Below are 10685 nucleotides of genomic sequence, written 5' to 3'. Positions count from 1 at the left end.
CTTCCACTTTATATCATTTCTAATGAGAGAAAAAAGTAATTTTATTCAGTTCATTCCTGAAGCAGTTTTAAAAACAACCTAAATAAATCAAAATCCCCCATTAATATTCATTTATTAGCTACAATAAGAAATAAAACATGACAAACAGGGAACTGGTCGACGTTGAGTCTGTGTTTACGAGGATTTATGACATTTTAAATATTAAGTAGATGATTATTAGTCGTTTCAGACAGTAAATAATAAATTCTAACTGGAAATGACATAAATTAATACGTTTGAGGTGGAAAAAGCACTGATTTAAAACCCACAAAGAAAAATAATTACAGTTAAAATGACATTAATGTCACAGTGTGATTATCACCATTTACGCGTCTATTTGTTTAATATTTACATTATCTCAGCATTTTTTAACTAACAAAACATTTATATTTTGGTTATTTAATAATTTACGTGTCAGATGGTGATAATGTTTTTAATGGTTTTACAGAGAAAACAATGAATCAGGATTTAATAAAAACGATAAATATAATAATATCTGAATCTGTGCAATAAGTAAAAGGGCTTCATCCCTTATTAATTAAATATTAAACCCCCTCCTCCTCCTGCTCCTGTGTTTCCCAGCATGCCTTGCAGCAGGCCTGCTCCTGTGTTTCCCAGCATGCCTTGCAGCAGGATGCCCTGGGAGCTGCTGATGTTGGAGGAAAACGCGTCGATGGATCAAACCATTTGAGCCTCAGCATCACGTCTCTTTACTGGGATTTAATGGTTTTTACTGATTAGTCTTATTTAATTATAATGTTTTATTGGGGCTTATTAAATGTCTGGTGTTCGTATTAATCTTATTATGGTATAATTCCTCTAATCCTCATTATTAAACATTTTAACATTTTAAACTGGTCAGAAGTTAATTTTTTCTAATCATTTAGTTATAATAGTGTTTTAAATTCTCTTAGCATCTCATTAATATTATTTAAATATTTTTATCCTCTTATTCTCTCTGATATAATGAACTCGTTGTTGTTTCAACCTGTTTGTTTAAGCTGCATTCCTGCAGTTTCCACACAATAAACAATGTCTGGTTGGTCTTTTAGTTTTCTACTATATAGATCACATTATTATAACAAAGACTAAACTTGAAACTTTAATAAATATTTAATTTGTTACAGGGTTAATATGGAAAAGGGCTTTATTTTGCAGCCAAATTACTATAATAAATATTTATTTGCATTAAATAAATGTGCAACAATTATTAAATTCGTTTTAAATGTGTATGAACTGCATCAGAATCTGGTTTTAATAATTTCTAAATATATATTTTAAACAGGATCAGCTGCACAAAACCAGACAAAGAAGAAGAGATAACGGCACAAAGCTCAACTCACCACTTTCCTCCTCTGGAAGTAAATAAAAGTCTTCTTCGCCTCTTTAACGGATTAATTCTTCTCGTTTTAATCCTTAATGTCCAGTTTGATGTTGTTTTCTTTGCTCTGGTTTAATAAAAGGAAGGAGGTGAAGTCTTCAGCTGTCACGGTCTGAACCAACGGAACCAACACACCCCAGGAAAACAGGCGGCGCCATCTTGTGAATTTGGATCCTGAGTCTGCGCAGTATGGTCCGAGGGCGGAGCCACGGCATCGACGCCCCGCCCACACTTCCTCCAGATTCTTTCGCGTTTCGGTTAAATTAACACTAAACGCTCTACTTTACCTCCACCAGTTACACGGAAACGGTGGATTATACACTGGATTTATTTATTTATTTTTACAGAGCGGTCGTCATGGCAACTGGCGGTCGCCATTATGTCACGTCCTGTTTCTATAGCGACAAAAAACTAAACTAAAACGTTTGACACTTGAACGTGCATCGACATTATATTAACGCTTTAAAATGGCACAAACCATCCTTGAAAATAAAAAGTATCTGGCGTGAAATTTAGTTTGGCCCAAGTCCCGCCCACTAACGTCGAGGGGTGGAGCTAATGACCTACACTGCAGCCTCCAGTCACCAGGGGGAGCTCTACTAGCTTTGGCTTCGCTTTAGAGGAGTTACTCCATCGTCCATCTTTATTTACTTGACTTACTGTTTTAATATCAATAAAAAAAAATAATTTAAAAGACTACGATGTTTATTTATTATTATTACCATATTAGTTCATTGTCCCTATTAAATAACTGTGGGAGTAAAAAGCGCAGCTTTAGCTAATTAAGCTAATTTCCAGCAGGGTTAGGGTTATGGTATGCTAAGTAAAAAATAGTTTATTCTTGTTTTTTTTATTTGAAAAATGTTCAGTAAGACTTCGGAAATTATGCCACGAGGCTAACGATATGTTAATGAATTATATATAAATACTATTGTTCATTAACAGGTGTTTTAATTGTTTATGTTTGAGCTATTATAAAGTAAAACACGTTAGATATGAGTGAGAAAACAAACAACCAATGAGAATATAATCTATTTTTCTGTTGCAGTTAAAAACTAATTGATACATACATATTATTAATTAAATATAAACAGAATATTAAATGTAAGTTTTCCCCATCATGAAATGTGTCTCACACTGAAAAGTATCTTGATAAATCAGAACTTACCCGACTCTTATACTGAAACTTGTGGGTTAAACCTCATTAACAAAACGAGACAAAAAGTCTCACAACACAAAGTGAACATGGTTTCTCACGACAGTTTAACTTCGAAACAAAACAGAAGCAAACAAACATGTATATTTCTTGTTGTAGCAGCTATTTATCATCTAGGATCAAAGGTGTTGGAATTTATTCTTTCGTTCAGATAAACAAACTAAATGATACAAATAAAAAAAATGACGATAAATGTTTATATAGGTTTGGACAAAATATGAAGGAAGGAAGGAAGGAAGGAAGGAAGGAAGGAAGGAAAGATTCTAGTTGAGTTTCTTCTTTAGTAAATCTCCTTGAAAAAACTGAAAGTTTTATCTTAACAAAAAAATAACAGAAACAAATAAAAACACTTTGTCTCTTGTATCAAAATTTATTATTCGTTCCCATAAATAAACCATGAACTAAAGGAGGATTAACGATGATGAATGTGTCTGGATGTGACGGGTTCCTCAGGCGAAGGCTCCGGTCGGGGGGGCGGCGTTCTCCGGGATGTTGGTGGCGTTCATGTCCCGCGTCATGTTGGACTTCTCCTTGAGTTTGGCCTGAAGCAGCGTGTGCTCCACCACCCCGATCCTCACGTCCATCTGCACGATCTCCTGCTTCAGCTTCGTCAGACTCTGCTTGATCTTCACCACCGGAGCTGAGGGGGACGCACACGGGACCAGGTTTACAACGGGACCAGGTTTACAACAGGACCAGGTTTACACCAGGACCAGGTTTACACCAGGACCAGGTTTACAACAGGACATTAGATTTGTGATAACCAGGTAGTTTCACCTCCGTCAGACATGCTGCTTCCTTTCTCCTCCATCTCCTGCTTCACCTTCTCCAGCTCCTCACTGACCTGAAAACACACACAGATTAAAACATTACACAGACAGTAAATAATAATAATAATAATAACACAACAGAACCAGGACCAGCTGACGTCTACGTAGGAGAGGGAGGAAGGAAAGAAGGAAGGAAAGGAAGGAAGGAAGGAAGCGTGTGGTGACGTGTTTCAGCCACATGGTGGCGCCATGTGACCTGAAACCAGATTTTTATTTTTTATTTTTAATGTTTCCTTCTCTCCTCTGTCTAGTTTTACTGTATTTATCTTTAACATATTATTGGTTTTATATTGAGCCCTTTATTTAGTCTGTTCTCATTACTCATTAAAACAGTAGCGTGATGCATTCACTGACCTCAGCCAGGACTCGAGTTCTCTCCGTCACTCCTCCACTGGCCTGTTGGTAGCGCTCCTTAGCCTGAGAGACACAGACTTATTATAATGGATCATTAATGAATGAATTAATTTTTATACGTGCACATTATAAATTAGATTTTTACACATATTTTGTATTTTATTTGATTATAAATCCTGGATGTCTGATGAGGCCCGTGTTACCTCGCTGAGTTTAGCCTGAGCGCTGCGATAGTCCTGGATCAGATGCTCCAGCTGGTTGTTGATGTACTTCTCTCTGCTGCTCACTTTCTCCAGCGTCCGACCGATGTCCTCCTGAAGCTTGTCCAGGTAGCTCTGCAGAAAACCACCACAACCAAGGTCTCTCACACGTTAAGGTCTCCTTTATTTTAGAGAAGGAAGGAAGGAAGGAAGGAAGGAAGGCTCCAGGAGTCCACAGACCTTGGCCTCTTTGAGTGAGGACTTGATCCCGTCTCGGTGCTGATGCATCTGGTCCACGTGGATCCTCCAGTCCTGCAGAACCAAGACTCAGAATCACCACCAGAGACTCGTAACGTTCACTGTCCCCGTCTCCACTTATTTACCATCTAAATAAAGTCGTCTCCATAAAGTTTCTTCCTACCAGTTCTCTCTCTGTTTCCTCTTTTATCGTCCACTTATTCACTATCTGAAGCTAAAAATGGACTCATGCCTCGTATTTGTGATTATTCCCATAAAAAAAGTGTTGCCTTCAGGGACCTCTGGGTTGTGCGGTTATAATTAACAGACTGATAAAATACTGTGGACCCAGCTCGTACCTTGTTGTCCGTCCTGATGGTGACTTTGAGCTGAGGCAGGACTCTCTCCACCTCCAGGTTCCACTCGGCCGCGTCCACCGTCGCCTCCAGGATCTCGTCGGGTTTGGTGGAAGATTCAGTTTCCTGTGGACAGACGACAAAAGTCAGGAATCAGGATCGATGGACGGCGAGTTCCTGCTCAAACCATAGACCGTAAGTAAAGACAAACGACAACAGAGTCAGTAGAGCGCCCCCTGGTGGCTGGAGCCCAAGTTTCGCCCCTTAAATATACGTTTCATTCTAGTTAGTGACGCTATAGAAATAAGTTGCCATGCCAACCGCTCCAGAGAGAGGCGGGACCGTGAGAGATGTAAAAACTATTTGTACAAATTAGTCCAATATATAATCCATCGTGTGTAGAGCGTCGTGCTAATTTAATGAAAACAAGACTGAGTCTGGAGGAAGTGTGGGCGGGGCCTCGATATTGTGGCTCCGCCCTCAGACCGTAGTGACCAGACTCGGGCTCTAAAGTCACATGACGGTAAATAGGAAAACAGCATGAGTTTGACCCGTGAGAGGACGAGGAGACGTCTTTATATACAGTCTACGGAGACAGAGATGGAGGAAAGCGAGTCGACGCTCACACTGTGGCTGGTTCGTAGCTTCAGAGCCTCCAGGTCCATCACGTTCTCCTCGTCATCATCAGCCTCCTCCTGAGTTCACACAGAAACACCACTAATATTTATCAAGTGTTCAAGTCACTGATGAATCTACGTGTTTACTTTCATTGCTCTTGGTGTGAAGTTGGAGTTTAGTTTATTTTACAGGTTTAGGATGAAGGTAAATATCTGGGACCTACTATCATCTCCTCCTCTACTTTACTGAGCGTGAGCTCTGCGTCGTCCTCCACCACAGACTCTTCCTCTGGGTTTTCTGCCGGGTAGTTTGGCCTGAAAGAAGAGGAAACAGGACAGGAAGCAGAAACTCTAGCGATAGTTTCATTTTGATCAAACGTGGAGCTAAACTCTGCAGCACCTCTTGAAGGTGAACCCCCTCCTCTTCAGAGCCTCCTCGGCCAGTCGGTCCAACACGTAGCAGACGAACTCTCCTGAACCCGACTTCAGTTTGGACGGAGGGAAATCCACCTTCACTCCCTGGAAGACACGATGAGGAGACATGGGAGTCTCACCTGGTCCTCAGTCACTAAAATGTGTCTCCATTAACTGGAGATCTGGTCTCAGTCTGTGTGTCAGTCAGCAGCAGCAGCGCCACCATGTGGTCAGTATGGATCTCTACCTACCACTGGACCAGAACCAGGAGCACAAGGAAGGAAGGAAGGAAGGAAGGAAGCTTCCATCCTCAGAGTGATGTCATTTCCTGAGTAGATTCTGGTTCAGGTTCTAGTTTAGTTTATTTCTCAGCTCCAGGTCCAGACTCTTTTAAAGTCTCGTCACTAATGAACAGATTAGTCTGATTCAGGCTCATTTCTACCAGTGGATGAATGGATGAGTCAGTATCTGGTCTTTAATGGGACCCATAATTCGTCCAACATGAAAATCACTGAGGTTTAAAGAACCAAAAAGATTTTTCTTAGTTCACGTAGCTTTTAGTTTTACTACTTGGCTTTTAGTACATGATTAGATCCGTATCTGACTCTCAAATAAAAACATGCTTTAGATGTGTTTTAATGTTATTGCAGTGAAACTAACTTTACTCTAGATTTATTGTTCTGGACGTGCAAACAGCCCTAAGATAAAACCCAGTAAGTGATGAACGAGTGCGTGTCTTTGCGTCCGTGCGACTCACGAAGGCCCTGAGCTCGGCCAGGACGTTGGCCACGGTGGCGTTGGGCTCGTCGTACTCCTGGGGCTCGGTGAACGGCCTCCCCGCCACGTTGATGAGCCACGACGCGATGATGGTGAACATGTAGAACTGCTCGCCAGGGTTGGACGCCAGGTATGGGCTGGACACGAAGTAATGTCTGAGGAAGCAGAGCAGAGAGACGAGATCAGAGACATGGATCCATTTATTCATTTTTAACTGGAACTAAAATAAAGACGTCTGAAAGGTTCTGGCTTCACACCAACAATGAACAGGTTTTACATGATTTTATTTATAGTCCAGCTTGTTAGTTAGTACTGGGTTATAAACCTGTTTTATCTTAATTCAGAGCCACAGATTAAACCAAGAGTTTGGTCCATATGGACACAAATAACATCACACAGTTGAACGTCCGTAATGATGAGAATCTCCCAAACTCCCAAAGTTTCTTTGACCTCTGGCTTCAACAAGACATTTTCTCCCGGCCTCACCTGGACTTATTCACATTGTGTTTGGTCAGAACTTCCTCCTCAAAAAAGTTTTTAGAGAAGGAAGGAAAAACTTAGGAAGGAAGGAAGGAAGGAAGGAAGAGAGGAAGGAGGGAAAGAAAGAAAAAGATGGAAAGGAATGTAGATGAAGGAAAAACGCTAAGAATGAAGGAAGCAAAGAAAGGAAGAGAGAATGAAGGAAGGACAGAAGTAAGGACGACATGGAGGAAGGACAAAAGGAAGGAAGGAAGGAAGGAAGGAAGGAAGGAAGGCAGAAAAGGAATTTTACGAAAAACGTTAGGAAGGAAGGAAGCAAAGAATGGAGAATGGACAAAACCCAAGGAAGGAAGTTTAAACAGGTGTTAAACAGGTTAAACAGGTGATAAACAGGTTAAACAGGTGTTAAACAGGTTAAACAGGTGTACCTGATGAACTGGCCAGACTCGCCGCTTGATCTCAGTTATTAGATGATAAAATGTTATTTTAAAGCCGTCAGATGAACGACTACCTGCTTGTGTCTCACCTGGACAGGTTCTTCATGTTGTGTTTGGCTAAAACTTCCTCCTCAAAGTTTAAAACCTTTAACTTTTCCAGTAAACACTCCATCACCACAAACACCTGGTGAGCCGCTCCGGGGCCGCGGTCCTCCTCCTCTCCCCGTCTACCGTCGTCCGCCATAGTGTTTACTCTCCTCCCAAACAAAAAAAAAAGACGAAATAAAAACGTTTGGATAAGAAATTAAATCAGTTTGTTAGCAGCTAAGGCCGCTAGCTGTGAGCTGGGGCTTGCTCTCCGTTGCCAGGCAACCGAGGAGCGCTACGTAGCTAACTAGCATTAGCCGCCAGCGACGTCGCGTTTCAGACTTAGATTTACATTTCTGCTTCATCAAAAACAGATTTTGTATCAGCGTGTAGCATGTCTACAGGCCAGAGACATGTCTGAATTTAAAAGTATGTCATTTAAATCAAATAAAGTCACTCCGCTTTACGCTGCAGTTGGAACAGTAGAAAATAACAATTTCCGGTCGAACCTTCGGAATAAAAGTCTTGGTTTCCGCCGTCTTCTTCCTTCCTGTGTTCAAATTAAAAGCTTACACGCAGACTGCACATTTGTTTTCCCGGATAAATAGTGAGAAAACATCTGTTTGTCGCCTTAAATAAATGTTCCTCGATTAGAAAACAAAGTTCTCAAGCTTTTTTTTTTTAATACATATTTTATTATTTTACAATGAGATAAATGGGTTTTGACCCAACAGCAGTGAAATACAACAAAAGCTCCATTCTGAGAAAAGGGTAAAAAAAAAAAAGGCAGTCAAGTTTCTGATGAGTTTTTACCCACAGAGTTTCCTAATTAAACCTCAAATTCCCCACCAGTCCTTTAAAACTGAAGAAGCTAGTTAGTTAGTTTGTTAGTTAGTTTAAAATAAATAAAAATAATGTAAACGTAAACTGAATAAACCATCCTCTACATATCGGAAATGGAGTGGGAGGAAGTGGACTTATTTCAGCCCTTCCCTTCTTAATAAATCAAGAAATAGGTCAATAATAGAGCTACTCAGAAGAAATGTCTTCTCTATAAATTCTACAAATCCACTTTCCTTTTTTAAAACGCCCTTTGGATGTACCTGGATACCTGGTTGACCGAGAACCTTCACAGACGTCCTCAGGAATCTCTAAGTGTCAATTAAGGAAATTATGTGTGAATTTCACCTTCCATTTGAAGCATTAATCGTGGTTAAGTGATGTTAACTTTACTGTAAAATCGTCTGGATCAAATGCTCATATATCGTTGTCACTCCTTGAATTTCTTGCATATAAATCCAACCTCAGTTCAACCTCGTGACCTTCTTTAACAAAGCGCGCTGCACAGTTTTTAACCTGCGTGTATGTGCTGGTGAATAATTCACGCCTCCTGTGGTGCAGTGTGCTGTGTGTGGAGGGAGGGGGTGTTTGTTTCATCTGCATGCTGCTCCCTGCCTGCCTCACACAGGTGGAGCTCCCCGGCGACCGGCTGTGATTGACAGGCCTGCTGCATCGATGCATCGATGATGACGCTCTGCGATCCGAGCCGCTCGTCCGAAGCCCAGGAATGAAATCATACAAAGAGGCAACAGCGCTCAGAGACGTGGGTGTGACTCACTCACACACACACATCAATATATAAAGAGGAGTTTTTGGAAAATATCTCACGGTGTCAGTGTCAGTATCAGTGTTTTGAACTAGATAGATACTAGAAACAGTGAACTCTGCCTTAAAGGGGAAATGAAACGTATGTTTATTGCTCCTTGTACTGCAAACTGTATGTGAAATAACACCTTTGCTAAAGTCAGTTACTAAAAAATTGCTAAAATCAAATATTTAAGAAGTTTATTTTTGGCCATTTCCACTTGACTTACCTTCTAGAGCGTCTCCATTTTGAAGTGAAGTAATCGAATACGCCACAGAGATGTTTGGAGACTTTGGAAACGGACGAGGATGAAATGGAAAGAAATCCTGAGCCTCGTATAAATCCTATAAGTTATGCTTTAGAACCGATACGACGTGGAACCACTAAGAGTGGAAGAAGTGGTAGTTTGACGAGAACACTACCTGGTGTCTATTTACTTTTTACTAAATATATCTTTCACCATCTGATTAAAACCATCTGTCTTTCACTGTCTTCTATGGGAATCAACCCCATGACATCATGAGCCACAGAATGAAGGCGCCTGTGCTACAAAAAACGAGCATCGTATTTTATTCTTAAATGCTCACATTTGTCAGGAGTGTTATATATTATTTATAAGAGCAGAACTCTGTCTATAAAATGTGCTTTAGTCTATTGAGTATTAAAGTGAGTGTTAAAGACTGCAGGAAAAGTGGACACCATGACAGCTCCTGAAGTGTAGGTCATATAAGCCACGCCCCCTCCGTGTTAGTGGGTGGGACTTGGGCCAAACTACAACAAGAAAGTGCACGAAAGTCAAACTTTTGTTATTTGTTGCTGTAAGACAGGATGTGACATCATGGTGATTGACAGCTTCCACGGCACCGTATAATCTGACGTTTCTTTATATGTGAGCGGGTCGTCGATAACATGCATAGCGTAGCTTAGCATAAGCTAGGGAAGCAGGAGGAAACCGCTAGCTTTGAGCTAAACTCATACAGTGAATATTTAATTGTGTGATAAGAGCAATATAAACATCCGTACGAGTAGCTTCCTAAGCTCTTATAAGTGAACAAGCTGCTCGTATGAAACGTCTTCTCAAAACTCTACACGTCCAGTTGCAGTTTAAAAGCTTGATGACTGAGAAGCTTCACAGAAAGCATCATCAAGTTTAGGAGTTTGTTAATGTTCAATAAAAACCAAAGATATCTGAGTCTGAGGCCAAGTGTGACGATTAATCAATGAAATATTGTCTGGGAGGCTGAACCCGCCGCCTTAGATTAAGTGTCAACGTGGAGGATTAAGCTGAGGACTTAATTGCCACCGTTCACATGGAGGCTGCACAGCTGCTAATGAATCTCCTCCCGACTCTAAACAACCTGCAGGGAAAGCAAACTCAGCTTCAGCTCTGATTACGAGGCCTCCACAGACGGACGGACGGACGGACAGACGGAGTGTGGCCTCCTTCTCTGGCTTTACCTGAGTTGGACGGGGAGGTAATTGGGAGGAGAGGCAGAGGTGGATCCACGGCTTAACCTAACCGAGGTGGTAATGAGGAGTCCTCGCCTGAGGGCCGGGGGGGGGGGGGGGGGCTTATCTGCCTGCCGGGCGTCATTCACAAAGACCATATTCACAA

General features: G+C 41.2%; 1 protein-coding gene and 2 long non-coding RNA genes across 3 annotated transcripts; 1 reads left to right on the top strand and 2 right to left on the bottom strand.

Annotated features, from left to right (window-relative positions):
* Positions 1-96: 96 nt before the first annotated feature.
* Positions 97-1523, bottom strand: LOC125011069. Its single transcript, XR_007113121.1, has 2 exons — positions 1383-1523; positions 97-752 (listed from the first exon to the last, which is right to left on the bottom strand). It is a non-coding gene; the product is annotated as an uncharacterized LOC125011069 (long non-coding RNA).
* LOC125011067 lies at positions 663-1648 on the top strand. Its single transcript, XR_007113119.1, has 3 exons — positions 663-765; positions 1325-1400; positions 1503-1648. It is a non-coding gene; the product is annotated as an uncharacterized LOC125011067 (long non-coding RNA).
* A 1016-nt stretch (positions 1649-2664) lies between these two features.
* On the bottom strand, positions 2665-7953 carry ift57 (intraflagellar transport 57 homolog (Chlamydomonas)). The gene is made up of 11 exons (XM_047589974.1): positions 7428-7953; positions 6402-6576; positions 5631-5749; positions 5455-5545; positions 5240-5308; positions 4617-4739; positions 4261-4332; positions 4024-4155; positions 3821-3883; positions 3414-3480; positions 2665-3276 (listed from the first exon to the last, which is right to left on the bottom strand). Exons 1-11 carry the CDS (start codon positions 7580-7582, stop codon positions 3086-3088), a joined length of 1257 nt encoding a protein of 418 aa, XP_047445930.1. The 5' UTR covers positions 7583-7953; the 3' UTR covers positions 2665-3085.
* Positions 7954-10685: the final 2732 nt, after the last annotated feature.

The sequence above is a fragment of the Mugil cephalus genome, chromosome 7 (genome assembly GCF_022458985.1).
Source record: "Mugil cephalus isolate CIBA_MC_2020 chromosome 7, CIBA_Mcephalus_1.1, whole genome shotgun sequence".
Classification (NCBI taxonomy): domain Eukaryota; kingdom Metazoa; phylum Chordata; class Actinopteri; order Mugiliformes; family Mugilidae; genus Mugil; species Mugil cephalus.
This window is presented reverse-complemented; position numbering and strand designations above follow the sequence as displayed.

Coding starts and splice junctions, on each gene's coding strand:
- ift57 (XM_047589974.1), bottom strand. CDS start 7,582: ATGGCGGACGACGGTAGACGGGGAGAGGAGGAGGACCGCGGCCCCGGA. Junction 6,577..7,427: donor AACATGAAGAACCTGTCCAG/GTGAGACACAAG, acceptor CTGCTTCCTCAG/ACATTACTTCGTGTCCAGCC. Junction 3,884..4,023: donor CTCAGGCTAAACTCAGCGAG/GTAACACGGGCC, acceptor TGTGTCTCTCAG/GCTAAGGAGCGCTACCAACA.